Source organism: Bombina bombina, chromosome 6 (genome assembly GCF_027579735.1).
Source record: "Bombina bombina isolate aBomBom1 chromosome 6, aBomBom1.pri, whole genome shotgun sequence".
NCBI classification, from domain to species: Eukaryota; Metazoa; Chordata; class Amphibia; order Anura; family Bombinatoridae; genus Bombina; species Bombina bombina.
Window position 1 is genome coordinate 895,493,019 of NC_069504.1, and position 25,203 is coordinate 895,518,221.

The 25,203-nt window shown below is 41.4% G+C and overlaps 1 protein-coding gene and 1 pseudogene across 3 annotated transcripts in view; both read right to left on the reverse strand.

The window, feature by feature from the left end:
* SPG11 (SPG11 vesicle trafficking associated, spatacsin) overlaps positions 1–25,203 on the reverse strand; it is a 244,149-nt gene that overhangs the window by 90,914 nt on the left and 128,032 nt on the right. For all 3 annotated transcript variants that reach the window (XM_053718473.1, XM_053718471.1, XM_053718472.1), the window contains exons 25-31: positions 5,073–5,217; positions 4,178–4,417; positions 3,467–3,667; positions 3,181–3,288; positions 2,677–2,842; positions 2,382–2,596; positions 1,498–2,248 (exon numbers count right to left, since the gene is read on the reverse strand). In XM_053718473.1, coding sequence (XP_053574448.1) covers positions 1,498–2,248; positions 2,382–2,596; positions 2,677–2,842; positions 3,181–3,288; positions 3,467–3,667; positions 4,178–4,417; positions 5,073–5,217 — 1,826 coding nt within the window. The remainder of the gene's footprint in view (positions 1–1,497; positions 2,249–2,381; positions 2,597–2,676; positions 2,843–3,180; positions 3,289–3,466; positions 3,668–4,177; positions 4,418–5,072; positions 5,218–25,203) is intronic.
* LOC128665321 (uncharacterized) lies at positions 16,655–16,761 on the reverse strand (annotated as a pseudogene).

Here is a 25,203-nt window from a genome sequence, read left to right on the forward strand (position 1 = left end):
GGATTAACTTTTCGATTAGGCCCAAACTTTCTTGAAGGGCCCACCGGAGCTGGAGCTTGCTGCTTGCATGGGGAATACAACTGCGCAACTGAGGCGCGAAAATAGGCCCCGCCCATCTACTCGATGTCTCACAGCCTTGCAAAAGAACCGCTCCAAAGCGGTCTAAAAATCTAGCCATGTGGGTTCATATACCCAAGTCTAACTGAAGCCATGTGTACCCTCCATTGCCAATAAAAATGAAAACGTTTGTCACAAAAAACGTTAATTTATCTCCCAACATATAATCGTTTGCCCACAAACATTATGTTATCAGTGTCAACCATTTTTTTACAGCCCAACATACAGGTCCAGTAATACCCTTCTTTTTCACAATAGGATTTCTGCTTACCCCTTCCCTCATGGGGATACTGTCAGCCAATTCTGAAATAACATTCTCTCCAGAAAAAAATGACTGAACATACCTCAATGCTTGTAGCATGAAAACCGTTCCTCACACTGAAGTTTCTTAAGTACTCCTCAGCTATTCTGTGGGAACTACTCTGGATCTTAGTAACAACTGCTAAGATCATCAGTCTCCAGGCAGAAATCTTCATACATTTGCTGCCTGGGAAAAAATAGCACTCACCGGTACCATTTAAAATAAAAAAGTCTTGCTTGAAGAAAATAAAAACTAACATTTTATCACCTCTTTCACTTTACCCTTCCTATTACTTAGTATAGGCAAAGAGAATGACTGGGGGGTGGAGTCAAGGGAGGAGCTATATAGACATCTCTGCTGTGGTGTTCTTTGCCACTTCCTGTTAGCAGGAGGATAATATCCCACAAGTAAAGGATGAATCCGTGGACTCGTCGTATCTTGTAGAAGAAACATATATTATTGAATGTCTGTTTGTGCCGCTTATCCTTATAAGTCACTAAAACAGAACAACAGTGCGACAAAAATTAATCAAGAAAGACTATGAATCAAAAGTTTCAAGTTCAAAGATTTCATATTGCAACATTTCTGCATAACATTTACTTTACTCTGCACTGAAATAAATATATAAAAAGCTGTTCAGCTGTCTTTTATATGGGACATTATTAGGGCTGCAACAACAACCAATCGGTAAGATTGGTCATAATTACAGATTAGTTGTTGCAGCCCTAGACATTATTATAACTTGAAATTCAAATACATCAAACAGAGAGAGAAAACAAAAACTAACGTTATATACTGCATTATTGTGTCATGTTTCGCTTTTGCTCTCTCTACATGTTTTGGATTCCATTGATCTGAATGGGAACTAAATCTGTAAAATGTTGTACATGTCTCTTGATTAATTTTTATGCACTACTATTAACTGTGTTTTATACATTATTTGAAAACTCTGCACAAACGTGAGAGACTTCAAACTTAGAATAGACAACCTACAGAAAACAATGGTCTGGTATAAGCTTGTGATAATGTCAGGGGTTGTGTGATCTTTGTGGTAATTGTAAATTGTCTGTCAAACTCACAGCTGTGAAGCCGTTTTCTCCGGTTCAGTATATTCTCTTGCATTTCTCTATTTCCTTTAAGAATGGCTTGTATATCTGGATGTAGCTGATCTTGCGCTGTCTCCCCTGTTGCTAGACTCCTGCAGTTCAGAACCAACCATAGATCATGATGGGGCAGCTGAAAGTATCTACACACCCTGCTTGCCTCATGCACACGGCTCTCATCTAGAAGTTGGTCTATTAGGGAGCTCAGTGCTGAGGATTCCTCTGTATCCAGCATCCCACTTGTGCCATGGAGTGGGGGCAGACTGGAGACATCAAGAAGTGCTGGAGGGTTTAGTACAGGCAGAGAAGAAAAAGAGAATTGTGAGGCAAGATTAGTAAAAGAAGGAATAGTGACACTGAGGTGAGAGAAGCAGGGGTGACATATTCTCCCACCAGTCCTACTTCTAACCCTTTGTAAAATACGGCATTTCCAGATTTGCTGCTCCAGCTCTTCCAACGACTTCAACTGTACAGAATCACTGAGAGATAACCAGTGCCCAGCAAGGGTTAGCAGCAGTTCCTTTTCTGCCATATCCTCAGCTTCTTCTCCATCTAAGGTCCCAGATGATGAGGAGCCACTAGCCTGAGAGAGGAAAAAGTCTGATGCTACCTCTGAGGATAAATCGTTGTTGTTAAACATCTGGTGACATTTCCTCCAGTATTGCGCTCGGCTCTGTATACTCTGCCACTGTCCAATCTCCTGCAGGAGACGCTGGTCTTGCAGCACCTGTAATGCAAAAAGGATATTATTTCTTATATCTCGCCACACAACAAATCACAGGTTACAGTCATTATACATAAACACTTTTCTAGGAGGCTTTAAATTATTATTATTTCAGTTGACAGTGGATAAGATTTACCTCTTCAACTACCAGGTTGTCTGTCTGCAGCTCTCCAAGTTCTGCTACTTTCCGTGCTAAGGAGAAGTGCCCGCCATTTTGTAGTATCTGCACCAGCCGCTGGCACTCGCTGTGCAATGCAGAAGGACTGTACTCACACAGTAGGTCCTTGCTGATGCAGATAGGGTGATCCTGCAGTAACTGAGTGAGGACACTCAGTTTATGAACATCTGTGTCTGGAAGATCAGATAGGAGATAAGGATAAGACTTAACATTAAGAGGCTTTTTAGTGGTTTAGCAATTTTTTTTATCATACCTCCAGATATGTGCTGGCTTTCAGTTTCACAAAAAAGCTGCAATACTTTTCTTAACTCGTACAGCGTCTTACTCTGCACAAGGAGAAATCGTAGAAGCTGAGATGCCCGATCTTGTATCCAGCTGACTGAAGGGAATGAAGAGAAAGAGGCCTCCTCAGACTTAAGCTGTGAAACAAAGATGAATGTATATTTATTTATTATACTACTGTTTATGATACAAACATGTACATGAAATAGGCACCACTATATGTAGAACAATGTGTTCTGGAAGTATTACGAGCACAAACACTGAAGAAAATGCAGAATTCCTAGAATAAATTAAATGCTATCTAGAGTAATATTTAGGACTAAGCCTCAAAGGTAGATAAAATAAAAAATAACTAAATTAGACAGCAGGTAATTCATAACTATGTTTTACGGTGTACCCAGACCTCCTTGATAACCCGATTTTTCACACATGGTAATATCATGGTATTTTCAAGGTCACATCACAAATAACTTACACTCAAAAAAGTGCTCAGAAAATCTTGCATCTTCTGCTTGGCCATCTCGTAATTTTTTTGTTGCAAACACAGCAGATACACATCAAGTAGAAGCAGTAGAGGGCAGTCCTACAAATAAACAGAAGACATTGTAAAGTCACTCAGGATCCAGATACACCTGTTTCTCTTCCTTTATTCTTCCCACTTGATCCCCATATCCCTCAGTCCATTTGCATATTCCATCATGTTGTGACTCTAAAGCCACAAACCCATATAGTTATTCCCCCCAGGATGCTTCATGATATACCTCAATAAAAATGCTAAATGCTTTGTGAAGGGTTCTGCTGTCCTCCTTCTCAAGTAGCATGCCCCAGATACATGTTAGATCTTTCAAGTCCCACTGATGTTCTGAAGAAGCCGATAATGAGTGTGTGATTTCCGCGTAGGTCACAGGATCCACAGAGGTGACAATCCATGCACACAGGCAGGAAACACAATCTGTATCTTGCTATGAAGACAAAACAGCTGGCTTAGATGCAAGGATTAAAGAATATTCATGTACACTCAATTTTACTAAAAGGGATACAAAACCCACATTTTTTCTTTCATGATTCAGATAGCAATTTACAGCAACTTTCTGATTTACTCCTATTAATAATTGTTCTTTGTTCTCTTGCTATCTTTATTTGAAAAAACAGGAATGTGAGCATTGGAGCCGGCCCATTCTTGGTTCAGCACCTGGGTAGCACCTGCTGATTGGATGCTAAATCTAGCCACTAATCAGGAAGCACTACCCAGGTGCTGAATCAAAAATGGGTCAGCTCCAATAATTACATTCCTGCTTTTTCAAATAAAGATAGCAAAAGAACAAAGAAAAATTTATAATAGGAGTAAATTAGAAAGTTGCTTAAAATTGCCTGCTCTATCTGAACCACAAAAGAAAAAAAGTGGGTTTTATGTCCCTTTAACTATCTTGCACAAGACACCAATAGAGCTTTCACTCTTTCTGATCACTCACTTGCAAGCAAGCAGCCAGCACACTTAGCAGTGGAACTCTGTATCTCACACACACTTTCAAGAGAGCTAATTCCGGCTGCTCCATTTTTTGACACTGGAGTAACACGTGATGCAGACTGTAAGGATCCAAATCACTGCTTGTAATAATGCCATCAAGCTGAGAGTCTGGGGGTACATTCTGTAAAGCCAAAGCCATGTGGCTTCTCAATGCTGGTTCCAAATCTTCAAGGACAGAAGCAACCTGAAAACAGTAGCGCAAGAGACACTTAAAAAAAAGAAAACATTTAAACTTAAAAATTAATTTTCCCATTGAGCGTAACAACATATTTTAACAGATCCATACAGAAAGAGATATTTGGTTCTTGCTTGCTTGGGAAAGTACAGATCATAATTTTTGGCTTCTCCTTTTCCATACTGCATCTTATCTCATGAGTTTATTTTGTTTGTTGAAGCTATAGGAGAATGAAAAGAGACGCACAAAGGTCCAATATAAAACATGAGAAACGGCATTTGCACAAAGGTAAACCTCTTTAACTTGGTGGGATCCCATGTACTTTGGCTATAAAGAAACAGATTTAGAACTGGAATCAATAAGGGAATGAGAATGCGGAAGGGACAGAGACAGAAAATGTGTTTAATGTCTCTGACTAGCATGAAACTGATAACTAGAACAGTAATTACTTACTTCCGTGTTATTACAAAACAATATAAGAGTATAGCAAATAAAAAAGCAACAGAAAAGTAGCAATAGAAAAACCCATGACTTACATGAGTTCAATTACTGTTTACTTTATCAGCTATTTAGTAGCACAGCAACCAATAACCAGTTGCGCTAAATTAGACTAAATAATGTAAGCAAATAGGAAATGAAGAGAGAGTTATAATTGTACACTGACCTGCTCCTGAGTGTGAGTGTACACAAGCAACTGCAGCCAGTCCTGGTTCTGAGCACAGTTCCTCAGATATGTGGTGCTCAGGGGAATAGAGTGCAGAAGACAGAACTGCAGGACAGGAATCCACAAGGAAGTGAAAAGACTTGAGCTGTAGGTAGAATAAGGAAAGTCTACTTGTCTATTAGAACATCAGCACCAAAGTTCTTTATTTCATAGACATATATTTTGTAATATGGGATTTATATCAAATGAAACTTCATGAGTTAATCAGAAATTTACTTTGTGGATTCACTAAACTGCTTGAAACTCAATCAAAACAATTGACTTTGAAGAGTTTTAATTAAAAAAAAAAAAGCTACAGGAAGTGCATATTACATATCCATTGTCTCTGCTGTTTGGGAAGAGCTTTTCTCTCTGAGAAAGGTGGAAAGCCAGACAACATTATCTACACTCGGTACAGACAAAAAAAAAAGTTTAAAATGAAAGTCACAGTCCAAAGATAATAAACTAAATTTATGCTTACCTGATAAATTTCTTTCTTTCGGGGTATGGTGAGTCCACGGCGTCCTCAATTACTGTTGGTAATATCACTCTTGGCCAGCAGGAGGAGGCAAAGAGCACCACAGCAAAGCTGTTAAAGGGCCATTATACACTCATTTTTTCTTTTTATAAATGTTTTGTAGATGATCTATTTATAAAGCCCATAAAGTTAGTTTTTTAAAAAAAAATGTATATTTTTGCTTATTTTTAAATAACATTGCTCTGATTTTCAGACTCCTAACCAAGCCCCAAAGTTTTATTTGAATACCGTCAGCTACCTTCTCCAGCTTGCTCCTGTTTGTGTAAAGGGTCTTTTCATATGCAAAAGAAGGGGGAGGGGGGAGTGTCTTATTTACCACTTGCAGTGGGCTTTCCAACAGAGCTAAACTGAAAGCTTCTAAGTAAGTTTTTAAACCATTTTATACTGGATTTATATATCAGTATCTGTGCATCTTATTCTTTATAGTAGTGTCTATTACATGCAGTTATATGAAAATGAGTGTATACTGTCCCTTTAAGTATCACTCCCCTTCCTACAAACCCCAGTCATTCGACCGAAGGAAAAAGGAGAAAAGGAGTAACACAAGGTGTAGAGGTGCCTAAGGTTTAATAAAAAAAACTGTCTTAGATAAAGGGTGGGGCCGTGGACTAACCATATCCGGAAAGAAATACATTTATTAGGTAAGCATACGTACGTTTTCTTTCCTAAGATATGGTGAGTCCACGGCATCCTCAATTACTGTTGGGAATCAATATCCAAGTTAAAAGGACAAGGAGGACTAGGGAGGGACAAGACAGGTGGACCTAAACAGAAGGCACCACTGCTTGAAGAACCGTTCTCCTAAAAGAAGCCTCAGCTGAGGCAAAAGTATCAAATTTAGAAAAAGTATGCAAAGAGGACCAAGTTGCAGGCTTGCAAATCTGTTCCACAAAAGCTTCATTTTTGAAAACCCAAGAAGAAGAGACATTCCTAGTGGAATGAGCTGTGATTATCTCAGGAGGCTGCTGTCTAGCAGTCTCATATGCCAAACGAATAATACTTCTCAACTACAGAGAAAGAGAAGTAGCAGTAGCTTTCTGATCTTTACGTCTCCCAGAAAAACAAACAAACAATGCAGAAGAATTTAAGATCACACACAACATCTAGGTTGTGAAACAAATGTTCTTTATGAGAAGAAGGATTAGGACAGAGGGAAGGAACAACAATTTCCTGAATAATATTTCTATTTGAAACAACCTTAGGAAGAAACCCAAACTTGGTACGAAGAACTGCCTTATCTGCATGAAAGATGAGATAAGGCAAATTGCACTGCAAAGCGAATAGATCCGAAACTCTCAGAGCAGAAGAAATAACAATAGGAAAGAAAACCTTCCAAGATAACAACTTAATATCTAAGGAATGCATTGGCTCAAACGGAGCCTGTTGCAAAACTTTAAGAACAAGGTTAAGGCTCCAAGGTGAAGCAACAGACAGGCCTGATTCTGACCACGGCCTGACAAAAAGATTGCACATCCGCCAGACGCTTGTGCAGCATAATAGATAGAGCAGAAATCTGAAACTTCAGGGTACTGACAGATAATCCCCTTCTCCAGACCTTCCTGGAGAAAAGGCAAAATTCTTGTAATCCTGACCCTACTCCAAGAGTAGCCCTTGGATTCACACCAATAAAGATATTTACGCCATATCTTATGGTAAATCTTTCAAGTAACAGGCTTACGAGCCTGAATCATGGTCTCAATGACCAACTCAGAAAAAGAACGCTTAGACAGAATTAAGAGTTCAATCTCCAAGCCGTCAGCTTCAGAGAAACGAGATTTGGATGAAGGAAGGGACCTTGAAGTAGAAGGTCCTTCCTCAGGGGTAGTCTCCACAGTGGCAGAGACAACATTTACACTAGGTCTGCATACTAGATCCTGCGAGGCCCCGCCGGAGCTATTAGAATCACTGATGCTCGCTCCTGCTTGATACGAGCAATGACTTGTGGAAGGAGAGCAAATGGAGGAGATAGGTATGCCATCCTGAAGTTCCAAGGAACTGCCAGAGCATATATCAGGAAGGCCTGAGGATACCTTGACCTTTCACCGTACTTTGGAAGCTTGGCGTTCTGTCAAGACGCCATCAGATCCAACTCCGGTACCCCCATTTGATGGTTAACCTGGAGAATACCTTCGGATGGAGTTCCCACTCCCCGGGATGAAAAGTCTGTCTGCTCAGGAAATCCGCTTCCCAGTTGTCCACTACTGGAATGTGGATGGCAGAAAGTCAGCAATTGTGAGCTTCCGCCCACTGAATGATCCGAGCCACCTCCTTCATGGCTAAGGAACTCCCTAGTGGTTGATGTAAGCCACTGAGGTTATGTTGTCTGACTGGAACCTGATAAACCGGGGTTAAGGCCAGCTGAGGCCAAGCCATCAAGGCATTGAAGATCGCTCTCAACTCCAATATGTTTATGGGGAGAGCAGATTCCTCCTGAGACCAAAGTCCCTGCGCCTTCAACGAGTCCCAAACTGCTCCCCAGCACATCAGGCTGGCGTCTGTGGTCACAATCAGCCAGGAGGGTCTCCGGAAACATGTCCCCTGAGACAGATGTTCCTGAGACAGCCACAACGGAAGAGAGTTTCTCGTTGACTGATCTAGAACTATCTTCTGAGACATATCTGCATAATCCCCATTCCATTGACTGAGCATGCATAACTGTAGAGCTCTCAGATGGAATCGAGCAAAGGGCACTATGCCCATGGAAGCCACCATCAAACCAATTACCTCCATACATTGGGCCACTGATGGCCGTACCGCAGACTGTTGAGATAGGCAAGAGGAAAGAATCTTGGCTCTTCTGACTTCCGTCAGAAATATTTTCATTGATAGAGAATTTATAATGGTTTCTAAGAAGATCACCCTTGTAGCAGAAACAAGGGAACTCTTTTCCAAATTCACCTTCCATCCGTTGGGAACAAAGAAAAGACAACAAGATCTCTGTGTGAGGATTTTGCTAGTTGAAAAGATGGCGCCTGAACCAGAATGTCGTCCAGATAAGGTGCCGCTGTAATTCCCTGTGACCGAATCACTGTCAAAAGAGCCCCCAGGACCTTTGAGAAAATTCTGGGAGCTGTGGCCAGGCCAAATGGAAGAGCCACAAACTAAAAGTGTTTGTCCAGAAAGGCAAATCTCAGAAACCTATGATGATCCCTGTGAATGGGAACATGGAGGTACACATTCTTCAGGTCTATGGTCATCATGAACTGACCCTCTTGCACTAATAGAAGAATGGAACGTATAGTTTCCATTTTGAAGGACGGCACTCTGTGAAACTTGTTTAAAAACTTTAGATCTAGAATAGGTCTGAAAGTTTCCTCTTTTTTGGGAACCACAAACACATTGGAATAGAACCCTAGACCCTGTTCCTGTACTGGGACTGGAACTATCACTCCCAGGAGGGAAAGATCCTAAACACATTTCAAGAACTCTCTTTTTATCTGGTCTGCAGATAATCTTGAGAGGTGGAACCTGCCCCTGGGAGGAAAGGTCTTGATTTCTAATTTGTAACCCTGGAATACTATGTCCAGGGCCCACGGATCTGGGACATCTCATATCCATGCTTGAGAAAACTGAGAAAGTCTGCCCCCCACTTGATCCGATCCCAATCTTATTCCAAGACTGACTGTCCTAGATTTAGAGTTGGGCGGTAGCCGTCAAAACCAGCGTTAGAGGCTCCTAACACTGGTTTTGGGCTACCGCCGGTATTTGGAGTCAGTCAGGAAAGGGTCTAACGCTCACTTTCCAGCCGCGACTTTTCCATACCGCAGATCCCCTTACGTCAATTGCGTATCCTATCTTTTCAATGGGATCTTTCTAACGCCGGTATTTAGAGTCGTGGCTGAAGTGAGCGTTAGAAATCTAACGACAAAACTCCAGCCGCAGAAAAAAGTCATTAGTTAAGAGCTTTCTGGGCTAACGCCGGTTTATAAAGCTCTTAACTACTGTGCTCTAAAGTACACTAACACCCATAAACTACCTATGTACCCCTAAACCGAGGTCCCCCCACATCGCCGCCACTATATTTAAATTTTTTAACCCCTAATCTTCCGCTCCGTACACTGCCGCCAACTACGTTATCCCTATGTACCCCTAATCTGCTGCCCCTAACACCGCCGACCCCTATATTATATTTATTAACCCCTAATCTGCGCCCCTCAACGTCGCCTCCACCTGCCAACACTTATTAACCCCTAATCTGCCGAGCGGACCGCACCGCTACTATAATAAAGTTATTAACCCCTAATCCGCCTCACTCCCGCCTCAATAACCCTATAATAAATAGTATTAACCCCTAATCTGCCCTCCCTAACATCGCCGACACCTAACTTCAATTAGTAACCCCTAATCTGCCGACCGAATCTCGCCGCTACTGTAATAAATGGATTAACCCCTAAAGCTAAGTCTAACCCTAACACCCCCCTAAATTAAATATAATTTAAATCTAACGAAATAAATTAACTCTTATTAAATAAATTATTCCTATTTAAAGCTAAATACTTACCTGTAAAATAAACCCTAATATAGCTACAATATAAATTATAATTATATTATAGCTATTTTAGGATTTATATTTATTTTACAGGTAACTTTGTATTTATTTTAACCAGGTACAATAGCTATTAAATAGTTAAGAACTATTTAATAGCTAAAATAGTTAAAATAATTACAAAATTACCTGTAAAATAAATCCTAACCTAAGTTACAATTAAACCTAACACTACACTATCAATAAATTAATTAATTAAATAAAATACCTACAATTACCTACAATTAAACCTAACACTACACTATCAATACATTAATTGAATACAATACCTACAAATAAATACAATGAAATAACTAAAGTACAAAAAATAAAAAAGAACTAAGTTACAAAAAATAAAAAAATATTTACAAACATCAGAAAAATATTACAACAATTTTAAACTAATTACACCTACTCTAAGCCCCCTAATAAAATAACAAAGCCCCCCAAAATAAAAAAATGCCCTACCCTATTCTAAATTAAAAAAGTTCAAAGATCTTTTACCTTACCAGCCCTTAAAAGGACCTTTTGTGGGGCATGCCCCAAAGAATTCAGCTCTTTTGCCTGTAAAAAAAAACATACAATACCCCCCCCCAACATTACAACCCACCACCCACATACCCCTAATCTAACCTAAACCCCCCTTAAATAAACCTAACACTAAGCCCCTGAAGATCTTCCTACCTTATCTTCACCTCGCCGGGTATCACCGATCGGTCCTGGCTCCAAAATCTTCATCCAACCCAAGCGGGGGCTAGACATCCATAATCCTGCGGCTGAAGAGGTCCAGAAGAGGCTCCAAAGTCTTCATCCTATCTGGGAAGAAGAGGCGATCCAAACCGGCAACCATCTTGAAGATAGAAGATGCCGCTTGGATCAAGATGGTTGCCGGTCTGGATCGCCTCTTCTTCCCGGATAGGATGAAGATTTTGGAGCCTCTTCTGGACCTCTTCAGCCGCAGGATTATGGATCGCCAGCCCCCGCTTGGGTTGGATGAAGATATCGGAGCCAGGACCGATCCGTGATACCCGGCAAGGTGAAGATAAGGTAGGGAGATCTTCAGGGGCTTAGTGTTAGGTTTATTTAAGGGGGGTTTGGGTTAGATTAGGGGTATGTGGGTGGTGGGTTGCAATGTTGGGGGGGGTATTGTATGTTTTTTTTTACAGGCAAAAGAGCTGAATTTCTTGGGGCATGCCCCACAAAAGGTCCTTTTAAGGGCTGGTAAGGTAAAAGAGCTTTGAACTTTTTTAATTTAGAATAGGGTAGGGCATTTTTTTATTTTGGGGGGCTTTGTAATTTTATTAGGGGGCTTAGAGTAGGTGTAATTAGTTTTAAATTGTTGTAATATTTTTCTAATGTTTGTAAATATTTTTTTATTTTTTGTAACTTAGTTCTTTTTTATTTTTTGTACTTTAGTTAGTTTATTTAATTGTAGTTATTTGTAGGTATTGTATTTAATTAATGTATTGATAGTGTAGTGTTAGGTTTAATTGTAGGTAATTGTAGGTATTTTATTTAATTTATTTATTGATAGTGTAGTGTTAGGTTTAATTGTAACTTAGGTTAGGATTTATTTTACAGGTAATTTTGTAATTATTTTAACTATTTTAGCTATTAAATAGTTCTTAACTATTTAATAGCTATTGTACCTGGTTAAAATAAATACAAAGTTACCTGTAAAATAAATATAAATCCTAAAATAGCTATAATATAATTATAATTTATATTGTAGCTATATATTAGGGTTTATTTTACAGGTAAGTATTTAGCTTTAAATAGGAATAATTTATTTAATAAGAGTTAATTTATTTCGTTAGATTTAAATTATATTTAAGTTAGGGGGGTGTTAGGGTTAGACTTAGCTTTAGGGGTTAATCCATTTATTACAGTAGCGGCGAGATTCGGTCGGCAGATTAGGGGTTAATAATTGAAGTTAGATGTCGGCAATGTTAGGGAGGGCAGATTAGGGGTTAATACTATTTATTATAGGGTTATTGAGGCGGGAGTGAGGCGGATTAGGGGTTAATACATTTATTATAGTAGCGCTCAGGTCCGGTCGGCAGATTAGGGGTTAATAAGTGTAGTTAGGTGGAGGCGACGTTGGGGGCGGCAGATTAGGGGTTAATAAATATAATATAGGGGTCGGCGATGTTAGGGCAGCAGATTAGGGGTACATAGCTATAATGTAGGTGGCGGGGGTGTACGGAGCGGCAGATTAGGGGTTAAAAATAATATGCAGGGGTCAGCGATAGCGGGAGCGGCAGATTAAGGGTAAATAAGTGTAAGGTTAGGGGTGTTTAGACTCGGGGTACATGTTAGAGTGTTAGGTGCAGACGTAGGAAGTGTTTCCCCATAGAAAACAATGGGGCTGCGTTAGGAGCTGAACGCGGCTTTTTTGCAGGTGTTAGGGTTTTTTTCAGCTCAAATGGCCCCATTGTTTTCTATGGGGATATCGTGCACGAGCACGTTTTTGAAGCTGGCCGCGTCCGTAAGCACCGCTGGTATCCAGAGTTGCAGTGGCGTTAAATTATGCTCTACGCTCCCTTTTTGGAGCCTAACGCACTGAAAACCCAGCCATTCTGTGAACTCTAAATACCAGCGGTATTTAAAAGGTGCGTGGGAAAAAAAGCAAGCGTAGCTAACGCACCCCTTTGGCCGCAGAACTCTAAATCTAGGCGACTGGGTTTCCAAGAAGGTTTGGACTGTTCCTGCTTGGCAGAGGAGGGGGAAGACTTACCTCTGAAGTTACAAAAGAAAATGAAAATTACTCTGATGTCCTTTCGGCCTATTATTCTTATCTTGTGGTAGAAAAGATCCTTTACCACCCGTGATATCGGAAATCATTTCTGCCAAACCCGGTCCAAACATGGTCTTACCCTTGTAATGACTCGCCAAAAGCTTAGACTTAAATTAAACATCTACTGACCAAGATTTCAGTCATACCACTCTATGCGCCAAAATCGCGAAACCAGATATTTTGGCTCCCAACTTAATGACCTGTAATGAGGCGTCAGTAATAAAGGAACTGGCTAACTTAAGTGCCATAATCCTATCCTGGATCTCCTCCAAAGGAGTCTCTTCTTGAAGCGACTCAGACAATGCGTCAAACCAATAAGCTTCTGCACTTGTCATGGTAGCGATACACACCGCAGGTTGCCATTGGAGACCTTGATGAATATACATCTTTTTCAAGTAAGCCTCCAGCTTCTTGTCCATTGGATCTTTGAAAGAGCAGCTATCCTCAAAAGGAGTAGTAGTTCTTTGAGCCAAAGTAGAAACCGCCCCTTCCACCTTGGGCACCGTCTGCCATGACTCCTTAATGGAGTCAGCCACCAGAAACATCTTTCTAAAAACCGCGAACGGGGAAGAAGGAATTCCGGGTCTCTCCCATTCCCGGGCAATAATCTCCGTAGCACGGTCTGGCACAGGAAACACCTCCACAGTGGAGGGAACATCAAAGTATCTATTTAATTTGCTAGATTTCTTAGGGCTGACAACGACAGGAGTGTCGGAGTCATCCAGGGTAGCCAAAACCTTCATTAACAAAACACGAAGGTGTTCAAACTTTAATCTGAAGAATACAACTTCAGCATCAGAAGAAGGAATTAAACTATCCGAATTTGAGATCTCACCCTCAGAAGCTACCAATGTATCTTCCTCTTCAGATTTATGAGAAAGAGCAACTTGGTTAGTTGGGACTGGATTATAAACCTTATTATCTGAATCTTTATGTTTCCTCTTGTCTTCCCTGTAGCATGGGAATGGCAGCTAATGTCTCAGATACCACCGAGGATACCTGGGCAGCAATTTCTGCATGCAAAAAGAGACTCCTCCAGGAGATTGTGAGGAACCGCAGTGCACTCTATGTGATGTTGTCAGGGCTTGGGACGTTTGAGGAGAAAGCTGCGGCATTGCCTGACCAGCATCAACAAGTCTATCTTTATACATTAATGTTTTTTCAATACAAGAAGAACAAAAGGGCAAAGGAGGTTCTACTTGGGTATCTAGACAAAGCTTGCATTCAGCAGAAGGCACCAACTCTTGGTTCATATTGCAATAAAATTGACAGATCAAAACAACAAAACACAAAAAAAACTTTTTTTTTTTAACACTGTCCCTTTAAGAACATTTGTTCCCAAAACAATTAAAGACAGTCAGAAAGGGCTATGAAATAAACTTTAAGATGCCCAATATTTTCAAGACAAATTAAATGCCAATACCTCCCTCTATTAAGCACCTCTACACCTCAGCGTAATTACGGAGGTGCCTAACTGTCCCCTCTGCACTCCGGAATAATAAACAACTCTCTGCTCTGCATGCAGCAGCTCCGGATAATCTCTGCAGAGGAATAAGGTGATTCACTACAAGCTGCGCCACAATCAGTGAAATTTGCGGGCTTTTAGCCAGAAATACCGCCTCAGAGAAGTATCCGCATCCTAACATATGTCAGAGGCGGTCCCAGCGGCCATTAAACTATCCATCGGAACTCTGTTCCGTTAATTGATAGAAGATATTATTCACACAATGAGATACAAAATTCACCCATACATTTTCTAAACAGAATCCCAGTGAAAAACATATAACCTACTGAGCCACCAGTGATTCTAACCCAAACTCTGTTCGTAACTGAATCACCTCTCTAAGTCACAGTGCTCCATGCCATTATGAGTCCTGTTCATTAAGACAGGAATGTAGTCCCAAAAAAAGTGCGGTTTAATCTGTATTAGTGCCAGTGTTCTTTTTCCCATAAAAAACAGAAAATGGCACTTACCGGCACCTCTGGCTATCCGGCAGGAGGACAGCTCACCCGGCATGAGAGGAAGCCACTCCTCACAGAGACCTGTGAAAACACGAAAGGACAGAGTAAACTTACTCTGGCTTTCTATACAAGGGCAGCAACCTGTTAGGAAATCGCAGTGAGGCCCACCTCACAAGTTCCTAACTGCTTAAAAGCTACCACTGCCCTACCGAAGAGACTAACATGGAGTACAGCTAGATCCAATCTTTATAGAAAAGATCAGAGCAAACCTACTCTGGCTTTCAAAATAATAAAATCTTGATTGAAGAAAAATCTTTTACAGATATCAAACTTCACCTCCTCCTTGCACTGAAGGCAAAGAGAATGACTGGGGTTTGTAGTAAGGGGAGTGATACTTAACAACTTTGCTGTGGTGCTCTTTGCCTCCTCCTGCTGGCCAGGAGTAATATTCTCAACAGTAATTGAGGACACCGTGGACTCACCATATCTTAGGAAAGAAATACGTTTAATGAATACAGATTCTTATTTTATAATTGAATCTGATGAAAATGTTATTAATATTGCAAATCAATTTAAATGTACATAAAATTTACCTACATTTGAATTTTAAAGTAATGCTAGAAATCTACAATTGATTGTTTGTTAACAATTATGGCAATAAATAAATTATACAAGTGTTACTAATTCTATGAAATAAAGTAATGGTGTACAAATTAAAGGGACATGAAACACGATCGTTGAAGCACATGAAAGTGATGCAGCATAGCTGTAAATAGCTGACTAGAAAATATTACCTGAACATCTCTATGTAAGAAAGGAAGATTTTACCTCACATTTCCTAAGTATTCACATTCCACTGTAAAGGGACTCCTGGCCAGCAGGTGGAGGCAAAGAGCACCCCAGCAAAACTGTTAAATGTAACTTTTCTTACCCATAATCCCCAGTCATTAAGCCGAAGGAAAATAGAAAAAGAAGAAACACAAGGGTATAGAGGTGCCTGAGGTTTACTCAAAAAAACTGCCAAATTTTATTAAAAAGAGGGCGGGGGAATGGACTCTCCATGCCCGGAAAGAAAGAAATTTATCAGGTAAGCATACATTTTGTTTTCTTTCCTATGGCATACCAATACCCAAGCTAGAGGACATAGAATGAAAAGAGAGGGAGAACAAGGCAGGTGGACCTAAACAGAAGGCACCACTGCTTGAAGAACCTTTCTCCCAAAAGAGGCCTTAGTTGAGGCAAAAGTATCAAATTTGTAAAATTTGGAAAAAGTATGCAAAGAGGACCATGTTGCTGCCTTGCAAATCTGCTCGACAGAAGCTTCATTTTTTAAAGCCCATGATGAGGAGACAGTCCAAATGGAATGAGCCATAATTCTCTCAGGAGGCTGCTGCCCAGCTGTCTCATAACTTGCCAGAGAGAACCACAAACAGGGCAGAAAATCTGTAGATGCTTGGATGTAAAATTTTAGAGCACACACAACATCCTGGTTATGCAATAGACGTTCTTTCTGAAAAGAAGGATTAGGTAAAAAGAAGGAACAACAATTTCCTGATTAATGTTTCGATCCGACACAACCTGGATTGAAGAAAAAAGCAATAAACCAGAAAATTTTATTTTTTTGACATTTAAATTTTCGTCCCCAAAAAGCATGGTACGGATGCCACTGGAGTCTCTCTTGATAGGCCTTACCTGGGAATGAACCCAGGACTCCATTTTTCAGTTCTACGGAATAGAACCTTTAAAAATTGGCAAAAACTCATGGTTGCTCCTCTCCACGGAAATCTTTAGAAAAAGATTTATACGATCTGATGAGAGACCAGAGAATATTACCAAAGACTAAGGATGACCAAAGGGACAAGTCCTTCAAGAAAAACAGCCCAAAGGTTGAACAAAATTTCCAGGTCCCACTGGAGATAGGGATTGAAGAGGGTTCACTTGAAAGTCAGAAAATAATCCTGATAAAGGAATCTCTCCATAAGAGATAAATAGCATCTCTTCAGAAAGGATAACAAACCCGCCATGACATGGGTTTGTGAAAACAATCAGAGAATCTGTAAAACATGTTCAAGATAGAGAATTCGGCAAAATATTACAATTACTCACTGGTAATAGTAATAAGCTACAGAATTTAAGAAGAATCCCTAAGCATAACGTACCTGGAGTTCCCAAGCGGTCCCCATTCAGGAACTGACCAGGCCAGGCCCTGCTTAGCTTCCGAGATAAAACTTGATCGGGTGTATTCAGGGCAGAGTGTCGGTAGACAGCAAGAAATTCCCCTAAATATAAGAAATAGATAGAGCCAAACAGACAGGGTGATATAAACTGAAAGGACATCAGATGTCAGCCAAGTACACATAAAGGACATGAAGACCTGAGCTAAAAATCATCTCATCTCTCTTAAACAATAACATACAAATATCCTCATTGGAGAAATAAAGTACTATTGCACAGCAATATATACAGATAAAGAAAGCGGATCACAAGAATCCCTTTTTTTTTAATCATATTAGAGAAATCACCTCAGAATGAGAGAAATCCCAATCTGGTCATATATCTAAAAAAAGGAACACGAGGAAAACATTCAAGTTCCATGCTTACTAAGACTACATGCATGGGGCATAGAAAAACGACCGAAATCGCAGGCCCTAGCCGTACAAACCTTAATAAGGAATATAATAACAGAATTTATGCTTACCTGATAAATTACTTTCTCCAACGGTGTGTCCGGTCCACGGCGTCATCCATAATTTGTGGGATATTCTCCTCCCCTACAGGGAATGGCAAGGAGAGCACACAGCAAGAGTTGTCCATATAGCCCCTCCCAGGCTCCGCCCCCCCAGTCATTCGACCGACGGTTAGGAGAAAAAAAGGAGAAACTATAGGGTGCCGTGGTGACTGTAGTGTATAGAGAAAGAAATTTTTAAACCTGATTAAAAAACCAGGGCGGGCCGTGGACCGGACACACCGTTGGAGAAAGTAATTTATCAGGTAAGCATAAATTCTGTTTTCTCCAACATTGGTGTGTCCGGTCCACGGCGTCATCCATAACTTGTGGGAACCAATACCAAAGCTTTAGGACACGGATGAAGGGAGGGAGCAAATCAGGTTACCTAAACAGAAGGCACCACGGCTTGCAAAACCTTTCTCCCAAAAATAGCCTCCGAAGAAGCATAAGTATCAAATTTGTAGAATTTGGCAAAAGTGTGCAGAGAAGACCCAGTCGCTGCCTTACATATCTGATCAACAGAAGCCTCGTTCTTGAAGGCCCGTGTGGAAGCCACAGCCCTAGTAGAGTGAGCTGTGATACGTTCAGGAGGCTGCCGTCCGGCAGTATCATAAGCCAATCGGATGATGCTTTTCAGCCAGAAAGAGAGGTAGCAGTAGCCTTTTGTCCTCTCCTCTTACCAGAATAAACGACAAACAAAGAAGAAGTTTGTCTGAAATCCTTTGTTGCTTCTAAATAGAACTCTAAAGCACGGACTACATCTAAATTGTGTAACAAACGTTCCTTCTTTGAAACTGGAAGGAACAACTATTTCCTGGTTAATATTCTTGTTGAAAACAACTTTTGGAAGAAAACCAGGTTTGGTACACAAAACAACCTTATCTGAATGGAACACCAGATAGGGTAAATCACACTGCAAAGCAGATAATTCAGAAACTCTTCTAGCAGAAGAGATGGCAACCAAAAACAGAACTTTCCAAGATAGTAACTTGATATCTATGGAATGTAAAGGTTCAAACGGAACCCCTTGAAGAACTGAAAGAACTAAATTTAGACTCCAGGGAGGAGTCAAGGGTCTGTAAACAGGCTTGATTCTGACCAAAGCCTGTACAAAAGCTTGTACATCTGGCACAGCTGCCAGTCGTTTGTATAACAAGACAGATAAAGCAGAAATCTGCCCTTTAAAAGAACTCGCTGACAATCCCTTATCCAAACCTTCTTGGAGAAAGGAGAGGATCTTAGGAATTTTAATCTTATTCCAGGAGAATCTTTTGGATTCACACCAACAGATATATCTTTTCCATATTTTATGGTAAATCTTTCTAGTCACAGTTTTTGTGGCTTGGACCAGAGTGTCTATCACTGAATCTGAAAAACCCACGTTTGGATAAAATCAAACGTTCAATTTCCAAGCAGTCAGCTGCAGAGAAACTAGATTTGGATGTTCGAATGGACCTTGTACTAGAAGATCCTGTCTCAAAGGTAGCTTCCATGGTGGAGCCGATGACATATTCACCAGGTCTGCATACCAAGTCCTGCGCGGCCACGCAGGAGTTATAAGAATCACTGAGGCCTTCTCCTGTTTGATCCTGGCTACAAGCCTGGGAAGGAGAGGGAACGGTGGAAACGCATAAGCTAGGTTGAACGACCAAGGCGCAACTAATGCATCCACTAGAGTCGCCTTGGGATCCCTGGATCTGGACCCGTAGCAAGGAACCTTGAAGTTCTGACGAGACGCCATCAGATCCATGTCTGGAATGCCCCATAAGTGAGTCAACTGGGCAAAAACCTCCAGGTGGAGTTCCCACTCCCCCGGATGGAAAGTCTGACGACTCAGATAATCCGCCTCCCAGTTGTCTACTCCTGGGATGTGAATTGCAGATAGGTGGCAGGAGTGATCCTCCGCCCATTTGATGATTTTGGATACCTCTCTCATAGCCAAGGAACTCCTTGTTCCCCCATGATGGTTGATGTAAGCTACAGTCGTCATGTTGTCTGACTGGAATCTTATGAATCCGGCCTTCGCTAGTTGAGGCCAAGCCCGGAGAGCATTGAATATCGCTCTCAGTTCCAGCATGTTTATCGGGAGAAGAGACTCTTCCCGAGACCATAGACCCTGAGCTTTCAGGGAATTCCAGACCGCGCCCCAGCCTAATAGACTGGCGTCGGTCGTGACAATGACCCACTCTGGCCTGCGGAAACTCATTCCCTGAGACAGGTGATCCTGGGACAACCACCAACGGAGTGAGTCTCTGGTCATCTGGTCTACTTGAATCTTTGGAGACAAGTCTGTATAGTCCCCATTCCACTGCTTGAGCATGCACAGTTGTAATGGTAGAAGAAAGGGGGAAGTAATACAAAGATTCTACACTCAGACTCCTTGCTGATCCCGAAGGTGGTGTAACCTCTAAACAAACACTGACACCTAAATGTAATATAGAAGAAAGAGAAGGGGGGTTGGGATAGCGCTTAAACAGCTTGAGTCTTGTGAAATAAGTGAAAGTATGTGATCTTAGATGAGTCAGTGACTACAGAAATGAGGGTATCCCTGATTTTTATTCTCGATTGTGAGGCTAGCTGCCTAGGTATATTAAATGGGAGTATCTGTTTATTTTGTGGTTTTTTTGTCATGTGACCAGAGTTTATGCAGATAGTTCTTATATCTCAGATAGTGCCTATATCTCAAAAAATGTAAACTAACCTTATATCTTACGATTTTATATCATACATATGTGGTAAACTATATTTATAGTATTGTGTTTTTATAAAAAACCAAAGAGAGGAGTATTGTATTTACAAATAAGTTTTATTCTAATACAGATGAGAGTCCTAACGTAAATAGAGAAACAATAAAATCTAACACTTGGATGCCGGCATCTGATTCTATTTCTTAAAACATCGCTAAAATTACAGTAGCATTAAAAATAAATTAAATTCCTATATATATAAAAAATTGCTGCTATTCTCTGGCAACAATTACAATTTCTAAGAAGCGACTTATGCTTGTATACAAATCTTATGGTTACTTTATCTAGTACACATGTATCATAAGATCTTAATTGTATCTTTCTATCGGTATCCTTTGTATATCGTTACGGATACAGGTTAGCAATAACATAATTTATGCTTACCTGATAAATTCCTTTCTTCTGTAGTGTGATCAGTCCACGGGTCATCATTACTTGTGGGATATTAACTGCTCCCCTACAGGAAGTGCAAGAGGATTCACCCAGCAGAGTTGCTATATAGCTCCTCTCCTCTACGTCACCTCCAGTCATTCGACCAAGGACCAACGAGAAAGGAGAAGCCAAGGGTGTAGTGGTGACTGGAGTATAATTTAAAAAATATTTACCTGCCTTAAAAAACAGGGCGGGCCGTGGACTGATCACACTACAGAAGAAAGGAATTTATCAGGTAAGCATAAATTATGTTTTCTTCTGTTAAGTGTGATCAGTCCACGGGTCATCATTACTTGTGGGATACCAATACCAAAGCAAAAGTACACGGATGACGGGAGGGATAGGCAGGCTCTTTATACAGAAGGAACCACTGCCTGAAGAACCTTTCTCCCAAAAATAGCCTCCGAGGAAGCAAAAGTGTCAAATTTGTAAAATTTGGAAAAAGTATGAAGCGAAGACCAAGTTGCAGCCTTGCAAATCTGTTCAACAGAGGCCTCATTCTTAAAGGCCCAAGTGGAAGCCACAGCTCTAGTGGAATGAGCTGTAATTCTTTCAGGAGGCTGCTGTCCAGCAGTCTCATAAGCTAAACGAATTATGCTACGAAGCCAAAAAGAGAGAGAGATAGCAGAAGCTTTTTGACCTCTCCTCTGACCAGAGTAAACGACAAACAGGGAAGACGTTTGTCGAAAATCTTTAGTTGCCTGTAAATAAAATTTAAGGGCACGAACTACATCCAGATTGTGCAAAAGACGTTCCTTCCTCGAAGAAGGATTTGGGCACAAGGATGGAACAACAATCTCCTGATTGATATTCCTGTTAGTGACTACCTTAGGTAAGAACCCAGGCTTAGTACGCAGAACTACCTTATCCGAGTGAAAAATCAAATAAGTAGAATCACAATGTAAGGCTGATAACTCAGAGACTCTTCGAGCCGAGGAAATAGCCATTAAAAATAGAACTTTCCAAGATAACAACTTTATATCAATGGAATGAAGGGGTTCAAACGGAACACCCTGTAAAACGTTAAGAACAAGGTTTAAACTCCATGGTGGATCCACAGCTTTAAACACAGGTTTAATCCTGGCCAAAGCCTGACAAAAAGCCTGAACATCTGGAACTTCTGACAGACGCTTGTGTAACAGAATGGACAGAGCTGAGATCTGTCCCTTTAAGGAACTAGCGGATAACCCCTTTTCTAAACCTTCTTGTAGAAAAGACAATATCCTAGGAATCCTAACCTTACTCCAAGAGTAACCTTTGGATTCGCACCAATATAGGTATTTACGCCATATTTTATGGTAAATCTTTCTGGTGACAGGCTTCCTAGCCTGTATTAAGGTATCAATAACTGACTCAGAAAAACCACGCTTTGATAAGATCAAGCGTTCAATTTCCAAGCAGTCAGCTTCAGAGAAGTTAGATTTTGATGTTTGAAAGGACCCTGAATCAGAAGGTCCTGTTTCAGAGGTAACGACCAAGGTGGACAGAATGACATGTCCACCAGATCTGTATACCAAGTCCTGCGTGGCCATGCAGGCGCTATTAGAATCACTGATGCTTTCTCCTGTTTGATTCTGGCAATCAATCGAGGAAGCATCGGGAAAGGTGGAAACACATAAGCCATCCTGAAGGTCCATGGTGCTGTCAAGGCATCTATCAGGACCGCTCCCGGATCCCTGGATCTGGACCCGTAGCGCGGAAGCTTGGCGTTCTGTCGAGACGTCATGAGATCTATCTCTGGTTTGCCCCAACGTGGAAGTATTTGGGCAAAGACCTCTGGATGAAGTTCCCACTCCCCCGGATGAAAAGTCTGACGACTTAAGAAATCCGCCTCCCAGTTCTCCACTCCCGGGATGTGGATTGCAGACAGGTGGCAAGAGTGAGACTCTGCCCAGCGAATTATCTTCGATACTTCCATCATTGCTAGGGAGCTTCTTGTCCCTCCCTGATGGTTGATATAAGCTACAGTCGTGATGTTGTCCGACTGGAACCTGATGAACCCCCGAGTTGCTAACTGGGGCCAAGCCAGAAGAGCATTGAGGACTGCTCTCAATTCCAGAATGTTTATTGGAAGAAGACTCTCCTCCTGATTCCATAGTCCCTGAGCCTTCAGAGAATTCCAGACAGCACCCCAACCTAGTAGGCTGGCGTCTGTTGTTACAATTGACCAGTCTGGCCTGCTGAATGGCATTCCCCTGGACAGATGTGGCCGATAAAGCCACCATAGAAGAGAATTTCTGGTCTCTTGAATGGAATGAAGGACACGGCATGCATTTTGAAGTTTTGTTAACCTGTCCTCTGTCAGGTAAATCTTCATTTCTACAGAATCTATCAGAGTCCCCAGGAAGGGAACTCTTGTGAGTGGAAAGAGAGAACTTTTCTCTTCGTTCACTTTCCATCCATGCGACCTTAGAAATGCCAGTACTATCTCTGTATGAGATTTGGCAGTTTGAAAGCTTGAAGCTTGTATCAGTATGTCGTCTAAGTACGGAGCTACTGAAATTCCTCGCGGTCTTAGTACCGCCAGAAGAGTGCCCAGAACCTTTGTGAAGATTCTTGGAGCCGTAGCCAGTCCGAATGGAAGAGCTACAAACTGGTAATGCCTGTCTAAAAAGGCAAACCTTAGATACCGGTAATGACTTCTGTGAATCGGTATGTGAAGGTAAGCATCCTTTAAATCCACTGTGGTCAAGTACTGACCCTCTTGGATCATGGGCAAAATTGTTCGAATAGTTTCCATCTTGAACGATGGAACTCTTAGGAATTTGTTTAGGATCTTTAAATCCAAGATTGGCCTGAAGGTTCCCTCTTTTTTGGGAACTACAAACAGATTTGAGTAAAACCCTTGTCCTTGTTCCAACCGCGGAACTGGATGGATCACTCCCATTAATAAAAGATCTTGTACGCAGCGTAGAAACGCTTCCTTCTTTGTTAGGTTTGTTGACAACCTTGACAGATGAAATCTCCCTCTTGGGGGAGAGGATTTGAAGTCCAGAAGGTATCCCTGAGATATGATCTCTAACGCCCAGGGATCCTGAACATCTCTTGCCCAAGCCTGGGCGAAGAGGGAAAGTCTGCCCCCCACTAGATCCGGTCCCGGATCGGGGGCCCTCAATTCATGCTGTCTTAGGGGCAGCAGCAGGTTTTCTGGCCTGTTTGCCCCTGTTCCAGGACTGGTTAGGTTTCCAGCCTTGTCTGTAGCGAGCAACAGCTCCTTCCTGTTTTGGTGCAGAGGAAGTTGATGCTGCTCCTGCTTGAAATTACGAAAGGAACGAAAATTGGACTGTCTAGCCTTGGCTTTGGCCTTGTCCTGAGGCAGGGCATGACCTTTACCTCCTGTAATGTCATCAATAATCTCTTTCAAGCCGGGCCCGAATAAGGTCTGCCCTTTGAAAGGAATATTAAGCAATTTAGATTTAGACGTAACATCAGCTGACCAGGATTTTAGCCACAGAGCTCTGCGTGCCTGAATGGCGAATCCTGAATTTTTAGCCGCAAGTTTAGTTAAATGTACTACGGCATCTGAAATAAATGAATTAGCTAACTTAAGGAATTTAAGTTTGTGTGTGATGTCATCTAGTGTGGATGATTGAAGTGTCTCTTCCAGAGACTCAAACCAAAATGCTGCTGCAGCCGTGACAGGCGCAATACATGCAAGAGGTTGCAATATAAACCCTTGTTGAACAAACATTTTCTTAAGGTAACCCTCTAATTTTTTATCCATTGGATCTGAAAAAGCACAGCTATCCTCCACTGGGATAGTGGTACGCTTAGCTAAAGTAGAAACTGCTCCCTCCACCTTAGGGACCATTTGCCATAAGTCCCGTGTGGCGGCGTCTATTGGAAACATTTTTCTGAATATAGGAGGGGGTGAGAAAGGCACACCGGGTCTATCCCACTCCTTAGTAACAATGTCAGTAAGTCTCTTAGGTATAGGAAAAACGTCAGTACTCGTCGGTACCGCAAAATATTTATCCAACCTACACATTTTTTCTGGGATTGCAACTGTGTTACAATCATTCAGAGCCGCTAATACCTCCCCTAGTAACACACGGAGGTTCTCAAGCTTAAATTTAAAATTTGAAATGTCTGAGTCCAGTTTATTTGGATCAGAACCGTCACCCACAGAATGAAGCTCTCCGTCTTCACGTTCTGCAAACTGTGACGCAGTATCAGACATGGCCCTTGCATTATCAGCGCACTCTGTTCTCATCCCAGAGTGATCACGTTTACCTCTTAGTTCTGGTAGTTTAGCCAAAACTTCAGTCATAACAGTAGCCATATCTTGTAATGTGATTTGTAATGGCCGCCCAGATGCACTCGGCGCTACAATATCACGCACCTCCTGAGCGGGAGATGCAGG